The following is a 23525-nucleotide window of genomic DNA, read 5'->3' as shown; positions in this document are numbered from 1 at the left end:
AACATTTCATTACTTGAAATAAAATAAACATTAACAGAAATAAAATACAATATCTAAAAATGTTAACATTTCATTTCAAGCAGCATTTCTCATTGTTTTCTTTAATAACCTAAAACGGAAATTATTATTAATAATAAAAAACTATAGCGGAAATATTAAAAAATAAAACTTCAGGTAATAAAAATGACAAAAAACAACAAAATAACTAAAAGAAATTTTAACTGAAATTAAAATGAAAACGGAAAATGTTCATTAAAAATTATAATAGGCAATGATACTACAATAACTGGTGTGTAAACATCAAATGGAACATTAAATTATTAATATTAGCCTAATACAACTCATTCCACACACACCACTGATTGAGCCATACATGATTGCCAAATGAAAATGAACTAAACTGCATACTAATAATGACCCAACTGTAGGCTTGCAGATTTTTAGGGGTCCTGCATTTCCTCCGGGAATTGGGGGAGGTGGTTCGAGAGTCACGTGACTCCAACCCATCCGTGCCGACCCTTTGTTGTTGGGATTTTGGGCAAGGAGATTCGCGATATTGCCCAGAAACGAAAGGATTTCAAAGAGAACGGAGAACGAGCGCTTTTTAAAGGACGGGAAACAGTCGATACGCGTCGCCTTTTTCTCACAACTAGCAAAACAGACGCGCGAGAGATGCACACAAAGACAGGACGAGAGGCATCCGCGAGCTGTTATTGAGACGCGCACGAGCTCATGCAACACACACACAACATCGAATCAGAGCAAATGTGCTTGTGATCGAAATGCAACCGGAGTGATGCTCACAAGGCTCAGTCGGCCTTTCTGGGACACAAACACGTTTTAAAAGGGAAACATTGGAATATTTTCCGCAGCATCCACAGATTGCTCCTCTTTTGTTTCCCAGCACCTTTATTTAACAGGTCAAAGAGGAGATACAGATACATCATGTCGGTGGGCACCAGGCTTGTAAGGAGGACCGGACCAGAACTGTCTGTGTTCTGCCTGCTGACCATCATCATCAGCCCAGCGCTGGGATCCGTCCAGTCATCCTACCCGCAGAACACTGACTGTGTGTCCGGCAAAGGAAAAGGCTGTTTAGGTATGCATTCAACCATTTAATATGTTGCATGGAAATAAACGCATGCTCACTTTGTGTCTTTGTTGCAGATATTGCACATTTGTTGTGTGCATCTTGAAGATGGAGATTCAAGCATGGCCTCTGGAGGCTTACGAGATGCAGGCAGTGTAGGGATGCTAAAATGAAACTACCGATTATGTAAATAAACTGATGCATGGGGCTATTTGGATTTGTGTGCATATATTAACTCTCTTTGAATGAGGTTTGCATGGGCTGAAGGCAGGCATCCATCTTTTGATGCACCAGATCAGGTGAGACAGTATAAAGGGAAGCGTGAACCCCACCCTATAACATCACTCTCATCAGGGGGCTGCACAAATTCTCATTAACTAAGGAAACTGGTTTTAATAAATTAGATTCTGCTTGGCTTTTTTTATAGCTATGTGTATGGTTATATCTCTATGGCCAATTGTAATGTTTTAAACCACATGTTAATCCTGCATGCAGCTTGGGATGGCAACAGTGAGTCTGTACTGTCCCGTATGGTGACCGATGGGAGGCTTTCAGGCTCAAGGCCTGTTTGAAAAGCCTTGCATGGTGTTGTGATCTTATTTATAGTCTTATATATCCTACCAGACCTTTAGAAACATGTGTTAATTGTCCTGTGGATGGTTTCCAACCATATCCAAGTGAAAACTAGTGCAGTTAAAGCCCTGTCATGATAGTTTAATTGCACCTTTGGTGATTTTAGGCTAATGTATTAAATGTTTGTTAGTACAGTTGCATGGATATAATTGGTTGTTTATGCACTTTTTTAGGCCTTGTTGACATTTTTACAAACTGTTGACTCAGCTAGTAGTAGTATGAGTACACCTGATGACTTTTTACACATGGACTGCATGCAAAATACCAAAAATAAGTAGCTGTTTAAAACGTAACCTTTCAACATAATGCCCATCTCTGTGTTTTGGGTCATTATATATAATGTAAACTCTCCAGATGGGCTTTTTTTCCCTGGCTGTCTTTCTTTTTTAAATCCTGACACCCTTTTTGTCACCTAGAATTAATAGAAGGAAAAGCAGCTGACAATAGCGGCCATTGTGCGCCAGTGTTTTCAGATTCAAAGCTCCAGGCACCAGTGGTTTAATCAGTGGCCGTCCTGCATAAGCGCCGGGCTGGTTTTGTAAAAGGCAGGAACACAATGGAGCGAGTCTCAGGGGCATCAGAATTGCCTTCAGCAGTTGGATACTGACCACAACCAGAAAAAGCACCCTTCATTGATGCCCTTCTCCTTAGTGTCGCTAATTTACTAGACATCCTATTTTTGACCGCTGCATTAACACTAGCACTACCAGAATTCTATAACTACTAGAACTGCCAATAGCGGTCATTTTGACTGTTCATACCAGACAGCAGTGAATGTCATTTTTGTCATGTTATATTTACTTCAAAGCTTCTATGGTCATGTTTTATGAAAAATGTGGGGTAATTTAAGCATACATAATATAATATGTTTGTGATATTATTGTGTAAGAGCTACTAGACCTCCCACAAAAGTGCATGCCACAATTTGCTTTCCGCAGTTTGCATCCGGCAAGCTGGAGATCAAAGTTTTTCACCGCAGTTAAAATGTTGTTTTTGAAAGTCAAAATGTCAACAAATATAAAATGAAGCAGAATATTTCGTTAGATAAAAACATATTGTGAATTTTGGAAATGATTACATCTGTCTTTATTCAATACATTTTGACTTTTGGAGTTTACAATGCTCGGAAATGTTTGGACCACACGAATCGGAAACAATTTTATGCAGCCTCTAATGAAATCTAGAAAATCTTTTTTTACGAACCGGAATTATCTCTGAATCACTCTCCGAATCAGTGTCAGACGAACTGTCAAGAGACCAAGAGACATCGCTCTCTGCTCCTCCATCAGACTCTGCATCATCAATGTTCTCAAGCAAGGATAAAACCTCAGTGACAGTCATTTTCTTTCTTGTTGCCATTTTGACGGTAAAGCTAAGTTTTAGCTTAGCAAAAGCACACAAAACTGCCAGAGAAAGGTTGCTAGGCAACGGCTACGCACATCTTTAACGGCAGGAAAAAGCGCTGAGGAGATACAACGCCTGTAATATGTGTGGTCAAATTGACCGCTATGGCCATTCAAGGTAGAAATACTCAGAACTCTTTTGTGTTTTGTAATTTTAATAAAATAACAATGTTAAAATAAAATTTACATTAATTTAAGAAAAGTCATGGAACTGTAGTTATATGGGTTTTATTTCAACAAAGTTATTACATTGCAAATCTTTAAAACGGTCAAAATGACTGCCTTGGTAGTTCTAGTGTTAATGGTTTCTTTTATTAAAGGGCAAGTTGGTAATTTTGCAACCCTCATTAAATTGGTCATTGCCTTTTATATATATTAAAAACCCAGCTATGATTTCTGTATTGATGATGTTCCTGGAATTTGATCCTGGATTTCAATAAATCAATATTTGTGCTTGCATCTCTATAAGTAAATGATATCACAATTATTTCACCCTCACATTTTATATAATATAAAATGGTTTACAACTGGTTTTGCCTTAGGAACTTGATTTTTACATTTGTGATGCAACACATTATCAACATTGTTTATTGTACTGAAGGAACAAAATATCCTTTAAAAATATTAAAATTACCGTCATCTGCGTAGGCCCAACATTATGTTAAATTATTGACCTGATGAGCGGAATAGGACAATTTGCAAATTTGTTATATATAAGTGTAATTAACCAGACTAACACAAAACCATTGGGCCAAATATTACTTTACTACTTTAAGTGACATGAATTGGCACCAAAATATTTAGTTTAATTGACATTAGAAGTGTTTTCTCATCACTTATAAATTGTACAAGCCAATTTATTTTGATTCCTAACCAAGTATGATTATATTATGATCAGTTGTGTTTTGTAATTTGCATTTATCATTGTGTCATTATCAACAGACCTGCCCACCACTTCAGGATAAGAGCGAAATAATTTAGGTGCTGTTTACACAACATCGTTTTCAAATAAAAACAGAAAACACTGTTAATTTACACGAAAACAGCCTGAAAATGTTCAAAAGTTCAAAGTGCAAGTTTTTGAAAACGATACCGTTATAGTCTACGTGTAAAATACAAAAATGCAGTTAGTTTATCTTTACAAAGTGACATCGCCAACTACTGGCCTGGCAGCATAATACAGCGTTTCTAGTCATTTTTGAGGATTCACATGAATGGGGATCGTTTTGATAACGTTGTCGGCTGTACACGAAAAACGCGAGAAACTTTTTCGTTTTTCGTCTAAAAAATGCTGGGTTGAAAACAACCCAAGTTGGGTTGAAAATGGACAAACCCAGGAATTTGTTTTTTTTTTTTTAAATCCAGTGGTTGGGTATAATGTTTGCACAACATGCTGGGTAGTTTTATTTAACACAACTATTGTTCAAAAATGATTATATGGCTGGCTTAAAATGAACCCAAAATAGGTTGAAAATTAAAAATCAACATATTTTGGGTTCATATTAAGCAAGCAATACAGTAATTTTTAAACATTAGTTGAGTTAAATAAAACTATCCAGCAGGTTGGGCAAACATTTAACCCAACCACTGGGTTAAAACAACCCATTCGCTGGGTTAGTCCATTTTCAACCCAACTTGGGTTGTTTTTAACCAAGCATTTTTTAGAGTGCACCCTTAAATGGATATTTTACCCCATATTTTTTCTTAGAGAACTGTATAAGTAAATGTTATTAATATATATAGAAATACTAATTATTGATAATATTTGTCAATGAACAAATAAATACCATTAATACAATATATAAATATTGTATATGTATTTTAATGGTATTTATATGTACTACTGTGACCCTAAATGAAATCACAATCTCTGACCTCAGCAAGAGAACTGAAATGTTCGTTGTTCACGTTGTGTTGGTCAATCTAATCTCTATCCAATCTATTGTTCTTTAAATAAGCCATTTGAATTTTAGATAATGCGTTTTAAATAGCATTTACTGTTGAGTACATCCTGTGCACTTATCAGTCAGAGCTCTAATCTTTGTCTGATCTGGACAGTCATGCTGGCTCATTGCTCTGAAGCTACATAGAATGATTTCTTTAAGTAGTCTTCAGCCCATTTCCTGACCGCTTTTGAAACGCGTATTGCTCACAACACAAAGCTCACACATCTGAGAGAATATCAATTGACATGCATCCGCCGTTTTGTATTCAAGGATGCTGTGTTCTAAAGAGAGGCTGGATATGAAAACCCAACTCTTATACTCATCATCAGTCAATTTAATGGCTTTCCATTGAACAGACAAACGGCCTCTAAATCACTCCAGTGCGAGGGAGATGCTTTATGCACATAGCTTCCCCGTAGCCCATAGGTCTGAAATCAATGGCGTCCACCGTGACAGGGCGAGGGGTCGACTGGAGGCAAGCGGTATTGCAAAGCTTTGCATAATGCATGTGTGTGGATGCAGAGGCGCTTAGAAACCCATTTAAGGCAATATGTTCACACTGCATGTTGTCCTGCTCTTTTAGCCCGTCCTTGGTGGCTTGAGTTTTAAATGCCGAAATATTGACTTGGTAGAATTTAGCTGAAGATTTTTAATTTGGCAGATATAAGCTTGAATTATTTAGCTGGTTTAAAGGCTAAATGTGTCATTTCTGCACCACTGGAGTCAGAAATAATGATTGTTTTCAATCAGGTTTCCCAAACCGTGGTCAGTCAGACAAACAGATAGCCCTGTCTTCAAACTCACACCATTGGTTGAGCCAGTGGGGCTGGTCGGAGTGCTTTAACAAATGTTTTAAAAACGTAAACTAATGGTTTACTTGGGTTTGTCTTTAAGCTGGGATTAGAAAGTCCTTGGTGGCTTCTGTTTTAGACATCGAAATATTGTGCTATGCTTAGTAGAATTTAAGACAAAAATGTTTATTTACTTAACATTCTTTAATGGTTTAGCTGGTTTAAAGGATACATGTGTCATTTCTGCACCACTGGAGTTTTCCCAAACACCCCCCTTCTGCCATTGGTCAGACAAACAGATAGCCCCGCCTTCAAACTCACACCATTGGTTGAGCCGGTGTTGCTATTTGGGGCTGGAATGCTTCAACAAATGTCAGAACTTTTCGGATGAGCTCATCTAACATATTCTTGTGTTTAGCTTTATATTTACTTGAATTTAGTGTTCTTGTCATGTAACATTTTCCGTCATACCATCAAGGTGTGTTTTGGTCCTCAAATGTTTAACTCTGATGTCACGCTTGTGGATTCTGTCAGTTCCACACTGGCGTATAATTAAGAGGCAATTATTTTAAGGAAGCCCTTCACAGATGGTGCCTTCAAAGAGGCCCAGCCCACATAAACCACAATTACTCCCACCCAAAGACACTGCCAAATGGACCATGCTGGTAGGCCTTTGTTTCCAGCTTCATCTGTAGTTATACCATCACTTTGATGGTTAAACTCAAGACTAAGGTTTCCTTGTGTACTTCAGAAGATCACCATTTCCTACCTTTAGTTATACTGATGTTTCTAGTATAGTTGCGGTATTCTTTACCACAAGACTATAACTTGACTATACTTTTGAGATGTTAGATGATGTATCCCTCTAGGTAATTGACTGCCAAACTGAGGTTGAACCAAGTTTATCAAACTGAATTAATGTTACTAACAGTCGTACAGATCAAAGCTGCGGTGGTTCCTAACCACTAGACCGCACGAATACTCCTTAAAAGTAATGGCTGATGGCTTCATACCTTTGAGTCTTTGATCTCACAGCCTTAGACTAAGAGATCTGTATCACGGTTTGTTTGATCTCAAAGACCCGACTGAACTAATTAGAACAGTACAACTTGACTGTAGTGGATTCTGGTTGGAAGTCATTAACAGCAAGTCGTCCACTCTCTATTTAGGATGTTTACCACAACTCGCATTCTTGGTCATGATATACATTTTACTTCTTTGAAGTGTCTATATCCTTTAGCTATACCCATCACCCACCGATTTCTTCATTGCCTGTCCTCTATAGGTCTTTCTCTCCTTCTTAATACTTGTATTGTCTTTTTGTGTGTGTGTCCCTAATATGCCGGGGGCAAAGAGGCACTACAGAATGAAGAAAACCCGTATAATGCTCTCGACCCTCACAGCAGTTTACAGTTGTACAATTAAAGCACAGCCCGGAGCACACACGCTCTGAGAGATCGGGTTACTTTATTCTTCTTAAAGCATGTTTAAGCCAAACTTGGGTATTTAGTTAAAATCAGTGTCAGTATGAAGGAACTACATTGTTCATGTGTAGTTTTGTGAATTTAAAATTATTTAAAGTAAGTTTGAGTTGACAAGAGTTTGACAAGGGCTATATTATCTATCTTAAAAAGATGTAAAGGAGATATTATTGTGACCCTATTGTTTCCACATGCTGTGCTTTTATGCTGATGAATACCAAAATGGGTCTGATTTTGCAATGCTGGGCTCTACAACAATCCCCTGCTGAAAAAGACACACTTGAATTTCCAAACTGGCAAAAGCTGGTTTATGTTGCTGGTCTAGCAGAGTCATTAAAGTTGCATTTGCGTAACATAACAAGAGCATCACAGCTCCCCTTAGACTCATATTTCTATGATACTTACATTGAATTTCTTTCAAAAATGTCTTTAAGGTTAAGAACTGCTGAACAGAGAGATATGTAACTAGGATAGGATTCAGTTAAATAGTCCTTTAGATGGGAAAGAGGGCCCAAAGTTGAGATATAACATCACAGCTTCCTCTTTTTTAATAAGGGACACTTTACGGCGTCTATTGACCCACTGAGGAGATGAGTATCGACTGGTCTTGAGCGGATGAGCTGTTTGGCTACAGGCAATGGACTGATGTCCTTATCTTTCAGATGGCATTGATTTCTGTCGCTGCTCTGATTATCTTTGCGCACTGTGAGATCTGGGTCTCCCCTCTGCCCCACTTCTGCCCCACACACATCGTGCATTGTATTTGTTTGGAGACGTACACTTGGAAATGGGTCAGTTCAGATGAGGGACGTTTAAGGAATGTCCCATTAAGGAACTAGTTGAATGAGTTCTGTTGTGAAGGTTAGGCCTTATCGGTTGGTGTATTTGTCATTTGTGCATCTCAGTGAGTTCAACAGAGGAACTTGTGTTGTAGTGGTGAAATAGACTAACACGAATAGTGAATACAATAGTGCATTTTTGCTCTGAAAACTAAACTAAAATAACAGCAGATCATTTAGAGCATTTTTCACAACAACCTTAAATATTGTTTAACCTGAACTTTATATATGGGAAAATGGAACATATGTGGCAAAATCTGTCAGCATTGAAAAAAAGTTTACCTGAACTTTGTTCAGTTGTATTTATTTGTGCTATTGCTAATTTGTTTATTTGTTCTTATTTTATTACTGTTTTATTACTAAAGTGTTCTTTAGGCTCCTGATTTTTGTTGGAAATCAGCTGCAACACAACATTTTGCCAAAAGACACAGAATAAATATTTTTGATATAAATGTCTGACTAAATGTTTTACCTTACTGGAATTGCAACTGGGAATCAATAAGAATCAGAATCAAATACCCAACCCTAGTTGCGTTGCAATAAGTTACTCTTAAATTAAAGTTAAAGTATCAATAAGCAAAACATTTGTTAAAGTATTTATTAATTTTTGTTAATGTTAGTTATTAATAACAAATTAGAAAATTTTAGAATGTATTTAACTCATGTTAACAAATGGAACCTTATGTAAAATATTACCAAGATAAAATCATCATACAACAATATTTTTGGATTTTCTACATGCACTTTAATACCATATTGTTGTTTTTTGTGGTTGTAATACATTTCATGGACAATTACTATTCTAAAGCCATGTTTTTAACATGGTACTATGGTATTACCATATTTTGTGGACACGTTCAATGGAAATACTATTTTTTGGGGGGGAAATTTACTGTAATACTACTGTAATACTACGTTTGTTTGTTTTTTACATGGTACCAATTGTTTTGGACATGTACTATGATAAAACCATGACAATCTTTGCACATTGGAGTATTGTGTAATTATCATGATATATATATATATATATATATATATATATATATATATATATATATATATATATATATATATATATATATATATATATATACACACACCGATTATACATAACATTATGAGCACTGACAGGTGAAGTGAATAACACTGATTATCTCTTCATCACGACACCTCTTAGAGGGTGGGATATATTAAGTGAACATTTTGTCCTCAAAGTTGATGTGTTTGAAGCAGGAAAAATGGGCAAGCATAAGGATTTGAGCGAGTTTGACAAGGCCTAAATTGTGATGGCTAGACGACTTTCTCTAGCCCTGCACCTTCCCCAGCACCACCTGCCTAGATCTGCTAGGGGGTTCTCGCTACTTTTCTCTCTACTTTTCTTTTCTAAATCCTGTTTAAATATATTCCAAGAGTTGTCAGTATTATATATCATTCACTGCCATGGTAAATATCAAAGTATCACCATGGTAGTGTTGCCACGGTACCAAAATTCCAGTAATCGGTACCAATACACTCTTTTGAGTCTATGCAGGGTATCCTATATCATATTTCTTGTGAAACTTTCATTACTTTCATCACATTTACTTTTATTACTGTAAAGGCATTACTGTAATCAAGCTATGAAATCCAGCTAACTTTGACTGTGAACTTATTAGCACTCACTCTATTCCCAAAGATGCCAGACCAACACATCATTTATCACAGCACTTTAACACCTCCACAGATTAACCTCTCATCTGATTTAAACAGCCTTATTAATTAACTTCTCAAGCTGCTCCTCCAAACTTCACTTGTCTAAAGTCTGCATTGGTTTTATCTAAAACACTTCCTCTCTCCAAAACCACTTGGCTGGGTTTCTGTGGCCGCAGCATTTTGTGCCATTTTCCAAATGCATTCACGGCTCGGCCGCATGCCAGCAAGCTTCTGTAGTGGCTTTAAGTGTCTGCTCCTCATTAACGGCCTGTCTTAGGCCTCGTCTCATCTGCCTGGATTTACACGAGGGTTACGGCTGCCCAGTGCCCTTCATTGACATGGATAATGACCTGCTTTGGGGTGCTTTGTTTTTTAATTTATCGTCATTCATATCCTGGGGATAACAGTGAGAATTGTTATCATTGGCCATCAAGATCACTTTGAAGGGCTTTGTTTTTATAGAGCTATTTAAAAAAGAATTATTATTACTAAGAATTAGGTAAAAAGATTCTGAACATCCATTCAGTGTCTAATATTTGCAACACTTATAATACAAACCAGTTGATCTGTCCATTAACTAATAATACACAATTTCATTTTTTAATTATTGAATATATTTTGATATATTTGTTATCATAGGTGGTCAGGTTGTCTAATTTTATATGTCTTTCCAAACCTGAATGACTTTCTTTTTTTCTGTGGAGCACAAAAGATGATATATTTGAAGATTTTGGCCAAACAAAGAAAGTCAATGTGGTCCAAAACAACACTTGACCTTATTGACTTTAATTGTATAGACAAACAAACACTGTCTGAGGCATTTTTCATATATTCTTTTATGTTCCACAAAATAAAGAAAATCATACAGGTTTGGAACAACATGAGGGAGATTTTTTAGTCCTGTCTCAAAGGTTTTTTCAGTCCCAGCTGTGTGTCAGATGGAGGATCAGGCCTTGGTTAATTTCTGTTAATAGGCTTCATACTCACAGCTAGTGGTCTGAAATATGAATGACAGTTGACAGCTGTTGGACACATGCTTTTTACAGCTGCTTTCTTCCAGCAGTCTGATTTCAGATCAGTTTGTTTCACATCTTTGATAATGGGTGAATGAAGCTCATCCTGGGCTACAACTTTAAATTAACTTCCTGGTCTCAGTATAGAAGGTTGGTTTACGGTATATGGATGAACATTCATATGGACCCTCATTTACCCAGCATAACCACATTCAGACTCATTAAACACAGACATTTGTTAGCCATCTGAACTCCTATTTTGAGGGGGCACCAGTGGCAGTACTATTGAAGCTTGTTTTTTCAAAAAAAAAAAAAAAAAAGGTAACTGCAACTTATTTCACGATTCCGAGTTTATATCTCACAATTCATAGAAAAACTCTGAATTACAAAAAATAAAGTCAGGATTGTGAGTTATAAACTCTGAATTACAAGAAATAAAGTTAGAATTGTGAGTTATAAACTCGGAATTACAAGAAATAAAGTCAGAATTGTGAGATATAAACTCGGAATTACAAGAAATAAAGTCAGGAATTGTGAGTTATAAACTCGGAATTACAAGAAATAAAGTCAGGAATTGTGAGTTATAAACTGGGAATTACAAGAAATAAAGTCAGAATTGTGAGATATAAACTCGGAATTACAAGAAATAAAGTCAGAATTGTGAGTTATAAACTCGGAATTACAAGAAATAAAGTCAGGAATTGTGAGTTATAAACTCGGAATTGCAAGAAATAAAGTCAGAATTGTGAGTTATAAACTCGGAATTGCAAGAAATAAAGTCAGGAATTGTGAGTTATAAACTTGGAATTACAAGAAATAAAGTCAGAATTGTGAGTTATAAACTCGTAATTACAAGAAATAAAGTCAGAATTGTGAGTTATAAACTCGGAATTGCAAGAAATAAAGTCAGGAATTGTGAGTTATAAACTCGGAATTGCAAGAAATAAAGTCAGAATTGTGAGTTATAAACTCGGAATTACAAGAAATAAAGTCAGGAATTGTGAGTTATAAACTTGGAATTACAAGAAATAAAGTCAGAATTGTGAGTTATAAACTCGGAATTACAAGAAATAAAGTCAGGAATTGTGAGTTATAAACTCGGAATTGCAAGAAATAAAGTCAGGAATTGTGAGTTATAAACTCGGAATTGCAAGAAAGAAAGTCAGGAATTGTGAGTTATAAACTTGGAATTACAAGAAATAAAGTCAGGAATTGTGAGTTATAAACTCGGAATTGCAAGAAATAAAGTCAGAATTGTGAGTTATAAACTCGGAATTGCAAGAAATAAAGTCAGGAATTGTGAGTTATAAACTTGGAATTACAAGAAATAAAGTCAGGAATTGTGAGTTATAAACTCGGAATTGCAAGAAATAAAGTCAGAATTGTGAGTTATAAACTTAGAATTACAAGAAATAAAGTCAGGAATTGTGAGTTATAAACTCGGAATTACAAGAAATAAAGTCAGGAATTGTGAGTTATAAACTCGGAATTGCAAGAAATAAAGTCAGAATTGTGAGTTATAAACTCGGAATTACAAGAAATAAAGTCAGGAATTGTGAGTTATAAACTCGGAATTGCAAGAAATAAAGTCAGGAATTGTGAGTTATAAACTTGGAATTACAAGAAATAAAGTCAGGAATTGTGAGTTATAAACTCGGAATTGCAAGAAATAAAGTCAGAATTGTGAGTTATAAACTCGGAATTGCAAGAAATAAAGTCAGAATTGTGAGATATAAACTCGGAATTACAAGAAATAAAGTCAGGAATTGTGAGATATACACTTGTAATTCTAACTTTTTCTCTCACAGTTATTTTTAGGTCTCAGATTCTTATATCTTGCAATTCCAAGATTAAAACTCACAATTCTGACTTTTCTCAGTTGTGAGATATAAACTTCGAATTGTGTGGAGGAAAAAAGTCAGAATTGTGAGACACAAACTCACAACAACAATACTCACAATAAAAAAGGTTTCTGCACCTTTTTATCAAAATTTGGACCTTATTGCTCACAATTTTTAAATTTATAACTTGCAATTCTGATGTTTTTCTCAGTACTGTGAGATATAAACACAACTGTGAGATAAAAAGTTGCCATTACCTTTTTTATTTTATTATCCTGTGGCAAAAACAATCTTCCATCCAGTCCAGTCTTGGTGAGATAAAACCTAATTAAAGAAAAGGAAAACATGTTTAACACATTTTTTTCTTTCAGTATAAGACATCATAGGTTAGTGGTACAATTTTTGTTTAGCATGAAATCCCTACCTGAGCTTCACTTGACAGTGAGTGATGATCATTCATTTTCGCTGAATGTAAAAGTGCAGCTTTTTGCTCTGAGAAAGAGCAAAAAGAAAAGAAACAAGCATATAAGTAAAATTTGTTTATACCTTGAAAAATGACAAGTTTGTCAATGTTTGGTGTTTAATCAGCCTCTGTTGTGTCTTGTCAGATTTGTCAGAGAAGAAGAGCGACCTGCGTGTGTGCGATGCCACCACGTGCCGTTACAACGGGATCTGCCAAAACAATGGTGCTGACATCAAATGCGTATGTCAGTTTCAGGTACACATTTTATGTCTTTTATTTATTACTTTGTCTGTTCATTGTTTTTATGAAACGTTCCGATTCTAAATTCTGATTTACATTTTTTAGTCTAATTAATTATGTTACTTGTTTATCCACGATTATCATTAATAAATGTAACTATTTATTGAACGTCAGCGTCTTTTGTCATATTACCACTTCTCCAAACACCCCTTAAGGCACGCTCACACCAAGGACAATAACTATAAGAATAAAGATCTAAAAACCGTTCTAAATGCAAAAAAATAGTAGAGTCCACACCACAACTATAAATATAACGGCGCTGAGAAACTATATTGTTTGAATCTCTTTCAAAAGTTTTTTTTTTTTTTCAGCCGATGAATTATAAAAACACTGACAGCCAATCAGAATCCATCCTGCCTTAAAAATCTCTGCTATTCTTTTATATTTAGAACTATTTGAAGAACTATCTTTATTGTTATAATTACTGTCCTTGGTGCGAACAGGCCTTTAGAGTTACATTGATTTTTTTTTAAAAAACTTTGATTATAGTCATCATTCTTGGTGTGACTTAATTCAAAACCAATTGTGGACTTATTGCTGGTTTAATGGCTTCTGTCAACTCTTGGTCTTCTGAGAAAAATCGTTGAACATTGAGAATTTTTTCTGTGATTGTGCTTCAGAAAGTCTCTCAAATTATAAGGCTGAATCGATGCTTTAGCATTTACCTGCATTCATTTTCCCCCTCATTGATCAGTGTGCCATCTAAAGCATATTAATGTGAAAAATTACATCAGAAGTGGCTCAACTCAATACTGCATCCAGCTCTTCTAAACCACTAAATTTCTTGCTGTACCTGAGCAGCCTTTCATATGTATCGTGTTTGCCGCAGTGCTCTAAGAACTACGTCCCCGTGTGCGGTACAAACGGAGACACCTATCAGAACGAGTGCTATCTGAAACAAGCAGCCTGTACCCAGCAGAGACCCATCTTTCTGGCCTCTGAGGGCCCCTGCTATCCTGGTGAGTCCGAACTGTCTCCTCCACTTCCTGAAATGAACACCTAACATCTTCTGCCTTAGTTCATATTACACTGACTGTGCTCATTTCATTAGAACACAAGTCACTAGCATATTTTGAGATGCTGCAACAATAGTGTTGGTCTGTGAGGGGATTTTTTTGGGATGGCATACAGTATTTATTTAAGACACATATATATATATACACACTGCCCAGCCCAAAAAAAGTTTGGATTTAAATAGGAAAATACTTAAGAGTCTATGATTGGATCATTATTGCAGTGATCATTATGTTTCTAGCATGTTATATGTTTGGGAACAGTTCTTCTAACCCTAATCAATGGAGCGTGTAGCTTTTCATTTCTTAAACAACCATGTATGAAGACATATCATTGCCATATTCCAGGATGACAATGTCAAGATTCATCAGGCTCAAATTGTGAAAGAATGGTTGGGAGGGAGCATGAAGAATCATGTTCACACATGAATTGGCATCTCTGAGTCCAGACTTAAATTCATTGAAAGTCTTTGGGATGTGCTGGAGGAGACTTTACAGAGTGCTCACCTCTTGCATTGTCAATACAAGATCTTGACCAAAAATTGGTATTGACAATCTTGTGTTGACAATGCAAGAGGTGAGCACTCTGTAAAGTCTATTCCAGCACATCTTAAAGACTTTTAATGAATTTAAGGTCTGGACTCAGAGGTGCTAAAACAACTTTTTTTCGGTTATGTGTTTTTGACAAACCAAAGACCGTGCATCATTTGTCGATTTGAATTTTCTCAATAGAGGAGAAATTGGTTAGTCAAAAACCTTTGCCATTTCCATGGATCTTTTTTGTCAAATACTTAAGTGTAACCAAATTATTACACAAGTTCTCAATAATCAGATTAGCCACGTTTCCATTACCCTTTAATTACGCAAATTGAAATTGCGAATTGAAAATATGCTCAATGGAAATATGTAAATTTTGCAAAAACTCCCATATATCGCAAAAAAGTTTACGCTCGCATGAGGTGTTTTTTTCAGGCAATTAAAAAAAGGAATATTTTGCAAAACTGCAATAGAAACATTTCACATTTACAGGTCATCTGTCGTATGTAAAAGTTGATCATTCTTTAAAGATGGCATGGTATGTTTGGACAGAAGACGAGAGTTCTACATTAAACTCATAAAAGACAACAGTATTATGGGACACTGGATTCAAAACAACAAAGAAATGCCACAATTTCAATTTATCAAGACCTCAAAGCAGATAGGAGGAGGAAAACACCCAGAAACACCTCATACGTGGCCATTTTCCTTTCCATAAATGCTTGGATAACACACCTATGTCTCCTTTGATTAAAAATAATGGCTAGTGCAGTGGCTGGGATATACGTAAAGCTACCAACATCCGTTGCCACGATTTTCGTAAGAAAAGACGTTTTAGACATTGGTTAATGGAAACGGTTTTTATTGATATTTAGAAAATATCGCAAAATTTTTGTGCAAATCTGTAATGGAAACATGGCTGTTGAGGATTGATTACCCCTTACCCATAAAATTGAATAATAATAAAAGAGAAACTTTTTTTGCATTATAAATTCCAGGAGTATGTCTGTCATTTTCAGTGACATTTTCCTTAATTTTTGTATATGCAAATACAATTAAATTGTATTTAATGTATATATAATTGTATTTAGAATTATGCAAATTATCAAGATATTTATTCAAACAAAAGTTCATTTGATAAGATTTTATTTAGAATATATCTTTGAGGGCCTCTAACTGGCCACTGGTGATAAAATTGCCATCATGGGACAACAGATGTCCTGCCTTTGCCAATTAGATTGATTTTTCTAAGTCTAAATGACCAGATATTCTATTTTAACACCCTGTTTATATGCAGAGGCTTCTATTACAGACTAATGAGCAGTGTGATCTGATACATGACAACCTTTATTTTTAGCTCTAATTAATCTCACGATTTCTTTTCATCCACAAATTACATGTCATGGCTCATAATAATTTGATATGCGTGTTAATAATGCATTATACAAGGACTATAACAATACACTGTATGAACTCTTGACATTGCAAATGTTTTATGATGTCTATATATATATATATTTATAAATGGAAAGTTATAATAAGTCCTCCCTACTTGTTTTTTTTTTTTTTTTTTGTTCCAGATAGCAGCTCAGGATCTGGAGATGGAGGTTTGTTTTCTTTTCTTTATATTTTTTGTTCTGACCAAAAAGCACCAACAGTAATATCAAGGAAATCGAAACATTGCCATTTCTAGGATTTTGACCTACAGACTTCAAATTATGGCAGAAATGGGTCACCTCCCAGCACTCCAGAGCTTTGTAGATCAGCCAAAACATGCCATCGGAGGTTATTTTTAGCCCTATCATGCTGAAGTTGCCAGTTCTGTGATAAAAGGGTGACCCCGCGCTGCGCTCGGTTTGAACCTCCCCTGATGCGGGTTTAAAGATGAAGGCTTGTGCGTAAGAGCCGCTCTAGAGCTGTCATTACAGAAAATTACAGACTGCTGCAGGAACGCAACTCAAGTGCTGTTGAGTCAGTACTCGCTCAGTAGCCGCTTCTGAAATGCATGGTATGCCGCTGAGTATTTTTAATCGTTCTCTTACAATTTTTTGTCTTGTTTAAAAGCTAGCTTATAATAGTCTCGTTCCTCATTTTCAATTGCCATAACTTCTCTATTTTGAGCTTGTCCCCTACACACTTATATTGAGTATATTATTATTATTTTTTAAAATCTTTATTTATTATAATAATGATAATAATAATAATGACAATGATATATTATATAATAGTCTTTTATAAAATAACAACAATAAAAATATATTAAATATTAATAAAATATTAATAATTATATATAAATATATAGTAAATAAATAAATAGTGTTCAAATCAGGGAATTTCTACTTTGAACTTTTTCATAACGCTTTTAATCAGAAACATGCTTGCATGGAATATTTCAAAATGTTTCACCCGAATGTATTTTAGATTTTCTATCTTATGTAAAGTTGAAAAGTTTTATATAATAATGTAAATTTTATGGAATATAATATAGACATTGTGTTTGCCATGTAAATAGCCATGATGCTAACATGGTGTAAAAAACTTACAAAACAAACAAACTTTGAACTTTTTCGTAAGAACTTCAAGGGTTAGTTCACCCAAAAATGAAAATTCTGTCATTAATGACTCACCCTCATGTCTTTCCACACCTGTAAGACCTTCGTTCATCTTCAGAACACAAATTAAGATATTTTTGATAAAATCAGATGGCTCAGTGAGGCCTGCATTGCCAGCAATAACACACCCTTTTTCAATGTCCAGAAAGCTACTGAAAACTACTAAAAACAACCTACGACAAGAATACATTTTGTGCACCAAAAATAACAAAATAGTCTTTATTCAACAATATCTAGTGATGGCCGATTTCAGAACACTGCTTCATGAAGCTTTGAAGCTTTATGAATCTTTTGTTTCGATTCAGTGGTTCAGAGTGTGAATCAAACTGCCAAAGTCACATGAACTATTGAAGTTTCAAAACACTTATGACATAACGAAGCCTCGTTTACTGAAATCATGTGATTTTGGCACTCTGAACCACTGATTCGAAACAAAAGATTCATAAAGCTTTGAAGCTTCATGAAGCAGTGTTTTGAAATCAACCATCACTTTTTTTTTTTGTGCACAAAAAGTATTCTCGTCACTTTATAATATTAAGGTTGAACCACTGTAGTCACATGAACTGTTTTAAATATGTCTTTAGTAGCTTTCTGGGCATCTGAAAGTGTTAATTATCTTGCTGTGGCCTCACTGAGCCATCAGATTTTATTAAAAATATCTTAATTTGTGTTCTGAAGATGAATGAAGGTCTTACGGGTTTGGAACGACATGAGGGTGAGTAATTAATGACAGAACTAACACTTTTAGTCATTTCGTATTTCTTTGTGCATTTTATAATTTTGCATAACAAAAATCACTTTCTCCAATACTAATATCATCATGCCAAGCATTTAAAAACAATTTCCAAATGCTTCTTTCAGTGATTTTTTGTTTGTTTTTAGATTTCAAATAATCAAAAGTGCTGTTAATTAAAGACTCAGCCAAATATGATGATTTATAATCATGTGGACAGCTGTGAAGCAGTCATTTTAGCTTTATTAATATTTTGAATGAGCTTTTATTTGTTTATATTTTTAGTTTTCAATTGTCATTTTGTTATGTGCTTTTGTCATTTTATTATTATTATCTAAATATTGCTAATTAGGTTTAATTTATTTTCATTTAAGTTTTAGTTTTTATTTATTTCAGTTTATTGCCAAGGCAACATTTCTAATTTTCATTTAGGGTAAGTTTTTCAACTAATATTTATATATTTTAATTTATTTCAGATTTCATTTCAGATAAATTTTTAATAGTTTTAGTTAACAACAATAATCCTGCTGTGAAGGACAAATAGGAGGAAACAGTTAAAAAGTACAGGAATATATATATAATGTAAACAAGACAACAACATATATTCTGAACTGTTTCTGAGTTTCTCTTCTAAAGCTGGCTATAATGAAAAGTTATAATAATTTATGTTATCACTGTCTTACAGAATATGAGGGATCAGGCACAGATTCGAGCAAGAAAGTCACAAAATGCAGCAACTGCAAGTACGGCGCCGAATGTGACGAAGACGCAGAGGACGAGGACTCGTACGTGCTGCATTATTTCTTTATGATTTCTGCTTATGTTATCTGGACAAATTTACCAGAGTACCTAGGAGTTGGCAATTAATGATTCCCATGCTACTTCACGCCAGCACTTTAAAGTAATGAATGAATTAAGGTTTTTTTCAACATTGGAAACAACTGCTATTGTGTATAATATAAAAGCATGAATTTTGGAAAGAATTCAGCTCTATCAAAGCCGAGGAAATAACATTACTCCCATGAGACGGGGAAGCATTTCAAAACTTTTTTCTATCAAAAGTTTTTCTGCCTGGTTCATTTTTACTTTCGCATTTTCATGCCAAGTGCTAATGAACGGTATGGACTAACTCCAGGAGACACTGTAGTTTCCAAGGACATGAGATTCAGGGAGCCCAGGGAAAAAATATTCCTGTGTCAGCTCTCAAACCCTCACAGATAATTAGAGTTACAACACATAAACCAGCAGGGGGAGACGATCACACAGGTCATGTCTAGGGACAGATACAGTATGGCCAATATATAGTGTGTGAGATTTACAAATGATCAATAGAGCACAACTGCAGCTCTGAGTGATCTTATTAGTGACAATATTTACCAGGCATTATGATGTATTGCGAATTTGAAAAATGGGAATATCTCATTAAACATTTGTGAATAAAGCAGTGTTTGCATCCCATGTGTTCAAGAGAACAAAACTGAAAAATTGGCACAAAATATCTGTAATAAAAATGGAAGTTGCTGCAATCAGGCAAGCCACTGTGGCTCTTTTATTCTACATCGTAAATTATGAATGTAATAAACGCTATCATATTGTGTTCGTATGCCTGGTGTTTGTGAACGCAATCATGTGAGACGCTTCTGGAAGGACATTATACCAAATCATTTTGATGACAGACTTTGTTTCAGGCATTTCAGAATGATCAAACCAACATTTGAGATGCTGTGCGATGTGATTGGTCTGCTGGTTGGTCCAATCACATCCTCTTTTGAGGCAAAGTCACCTGAGTGTTTTTGTTGTGCATCGAGAGATTTATTCGGTATATGTTTTTCCATCATAGTTTATGCCCATGTCTTCTTATTGGATAAAAAACAATTATCCACCTCAATTGAGCGCATACATTTTTTAAACGCATTGGTAGAATTTATGCCGTCTTGCCATTTCCATTTAGTGTTTTTTTAATGCAGTATCCCAAAATATGCATAAAGATGGGTGGATGGAAACATAGCTATTGATATACTAATATTTTGAATTAGATGTTTAGGTAAAAATTTAGTAATTTTTGTGATTCTTGTAATTTTATTTGTTTTGTTTTTTATATAAATATGTATATTTATTTCAAATTAAGTTTTAGTTTTCATTATTTTAGTACTTGGGTAGTTTAGCATACCTGATTTTTAAAATATTTTTTTCAGTTAATGTTTAGTTATACTTAATGAAAATAACCTTGCTAGACGACATTCAGGGCTTTATTTTATTTGTTACTGGTGAAGTGCCTGTTGTACCAGCTGAATGTTTAATTCACAGCACAAATGAGACTCACAGCATTTAAATTTTTCTGTTGTTGCAGCTGTTCGTGTAAAATTGACTGCAGCGGGCACAATGAGAATCCAGTGTGCGGCACAGATGGAAACTCCTACCACAACCCCTGCCTGGTGCGAGAGGCGTCCTGTATGAAGCAGGAACAGATCGATGTGAAACATTTAGGGAGATGCCCAGGTCAGATCCCATCACAGTAACAGCACTGCAGCTAATACACAAAGACAAACAGTCTCAGACAACTCACTATTTTATCCATAGTTGCTTTATTTGCTTTATGTGAAATGTCTACCAAATGTCTACCAAAGCCAATCTGTGTTTATCTTTTCATCACTCAGATAAAGACAAAGCTAAGAAAAATGAAGCTGGGCTTCCCTACAAGCCAGAATTTACTGGTCAGTACATTTCTAATCATCTTCATCTCTAATGTCACACTTGATTGGATTGTGAAATGTGTCTCTAGGGGAGGGGCTGAAAGATAAAGAGGGCTTGGTGATGTCAATCAAAAAGGGATGTTTTTCTTTATTTCTTTGGACTAACATTATTGTTCAAATGTTTGGGTTTGGTAAGTTTTTAATATTTTTCAAAGAAGTCTCTTCTGCACACCAAAGCTGTATTTATTTGATCAAAAATACAGTAAAACAGTAATATTATTTAAATATTATTGCAATTTTAAATAACTCTTTTCTATTTTAATATATATTTAAAATGTAATTTTAATTATGTGACGCAAAGCTGAATTTTCAGCATCATTACTCTAGTCTTCAGTGTCACATGATCCTTTAGAAATCATTCTTATATGCCGATTTGCTGCTCAAGAAACATTTATTATTATTACTATCAATGTTGAAAAAAGTTGCGCTGCTTCATATTTTTGTGCAAACCATGAGAATTTTTTCAGGATTCTTTGATGAATAGAAAGTTCAAAAGAACAGAATTTATTTATCTTTTATAAATGTCTTTACTGTCACTTTTGATCAATTTCATGTGTCCTTGTGGAATTAAAGTATTTCTTAAAAAAAAAAAAAGTACTGGCCCCAAACTTTTAAATGGTATAAGTTGAGTTGCTTACAATAAGTCTCATGTTGACTAAAAAATGATCAGATTCATGTTGTTATTGCAGGTATGTACTCATATAGTCGACATATGTAAATCAAGTCAATTCAGTTGATCAAAATTCACTAATAAAAAATCAGAGATGTACTGTGCAAAAACTTGACTGTAAATTTTGGACTTGTAATGTTAAATGCATGTCAATTGTGTTGCTGTTAACCTAGAATAATGGCTGTTTGTAATAATGTAGCTCATTAACAGTGCTGCAATGTAAAATGCATCAAACTGTCACTCTGTATATTTGAGTTAAAATAAAGCTAAATCTGGGAGTTAAATGTGCTACTTTCAGCAATAGAGTAGTAAAAGTAGATTGTTCTATTTTTAGACCCAGCAAAAGCCGGTGATGGAAAAGGATACGGCTGGATGCCCGTTCCCTGCACAGATGACTACGCCAACTTCTGCGTTCACGGCCAGTGTGAATTTAATTTCGGCATCGCCTCCTGCCGGTGAGCGCTTACTATTTGGTTGCGCAGAACTGTGTACATCAGGTGTTCATTAAAAAATGACTGTTCTTAGAAAATGAGTTTCAGATGGTTTCTTGTGTTTCCACAGGTGTGATTCAGGTTACACAGGGACACAGTGTGAGGAAATCGCAGACTTTAACATCCTGTATGTGGTACCCAGTGGTCAGAAACTTCATTATGTGCTCATAGCTGCTATCATTGGAGCCGTGCAGATCGCCATTATTGTGGCAGTGGTCATGTGTATTACCAGGTGAGTGCTGGTAGATTTAGTTGATGAAAATGTAAATTTTAGCATCTTTCAAAAGCATGCATTAATGCACTTTCTTAATATTAAAGCTCATTCAAGAGTTATATTTACCCAAAATAATGCTCATTTTCAGTAATACTCTTGTTACTGCAGTCACACTCTGTTTATATGATTTTTGTTGGTTTAAATGTGTGTGTGTGTGTGTGTGTGTGTGTGTAATATCATGTTGTTTTTTTTTACAGGAAATGCCCTAAGAATAATCGCGGAAGACGGCAAAAGCAGAACTTTTCATCAAATGTCACTTCAAGGATGTAGCTTGTTTTTATTTTATTTTTTTTATACTTTTTGTACCAAGTGGATTACAGTTTTAATGTGCTTTTTTGTTTTGTGCTTTCTTGACTCTGGACAATAAGATTATTTTCGATTTTAAATTTTATTTCATTATTTTATTGGATGGTGCCTTATTGTTTTCTTGTTTCCAGGACATTTTAGGTACTTGATGTCAGTGGCAAACACTGTCAAATGAATGATAAAAGCCAGCTCTTTTTTGTCGAGTTTTTTTGTTTTTATTTTTCCTTTAGGTTGTGGTGCCAGTTTTTCTTTATTTTTTACGTATTGTTAAATGTAACTCTCGGCACACGAACTGTACCACAAAAACGGACGTCCTCAATTTTCATGGAATGTGCTTCTTTACTGAAAATATTAACTCTGAACTGTCTTTAACTGCCCCCTTTGATTTGATTTTTATTTCCTCAAATCAAACAAAGCTGAACACCAAATTTAATTGGACATGAACAAGTACGCCGACAAAGTGATGACGTTTACAGTTTCTTTTGAAGGGAATTCCAGAGAATGAAATGCAACGTGTTTGACTAGCTAATCTTATCAATGTTGAAATGTTTGTAGTTTTTATGTTCTAATGTTATCGGTGTTGTTAATGTTGAAATGAACATTATTGACATTAATTTAATTCTATGAACTGCATATCGCATGAC

At 35.0% G+C, this 23525-nt stretch overlaps 1 protein-coding gene across 1 annotated transcript; it reads left to right on the top strand.

Annotated features, from left to right (window-relative positions):
• The first annotated feature begins 577 nt into the window (after positions 1-577).
• tmeff1b (transmembrane protein with EGF-like and two follistatin-like domains 1b) lies at positions 578-23401 on the top strand. The gene is made up of 10 exons (XM_067378263.1): positions 578-1099; positions 13338-13447; positions 14322-14451; positions 16623-16649; positions 19073-19172; positions 20738-20886; positions 21045-21101; positions 22145-22265; positions 22372-22533; positions 22773-23401. The coding sequence occupies exons 1-10, from the start codon at positions 946-948 to the stop codon at positions 22843-22845; spliced, it is 1083 nt and encodes a 360-aa protein (XP_067234364.1). The 5' UTR covers positions 578-945; the 3' UTR covers positions 22846-23401.
• Positions 23402-23525: the final 124 nt, after the last annotated feature.

This window comes from Chanodichthys erythropterus, chromosome 23 (assembly GCF_024489055.1).
Source record: "Chanodichthys erythropterus isolate Z2021 chromosome 23, ASM2448905v1, whole genome shotgun sequence".
Taxonomy (NCBI): domain Eukaryota; kingdom Metazoa; phylum Chordata; class Actinopteri; order Cypriniformes; family Xenocyprididae; genus Chanodichthys; species Chanodichthys erythropterus.
Note: the sequence above shows the minus strand (reverse complement) of the source record. Positions and strands in the feature narration are given on the sequence as shown.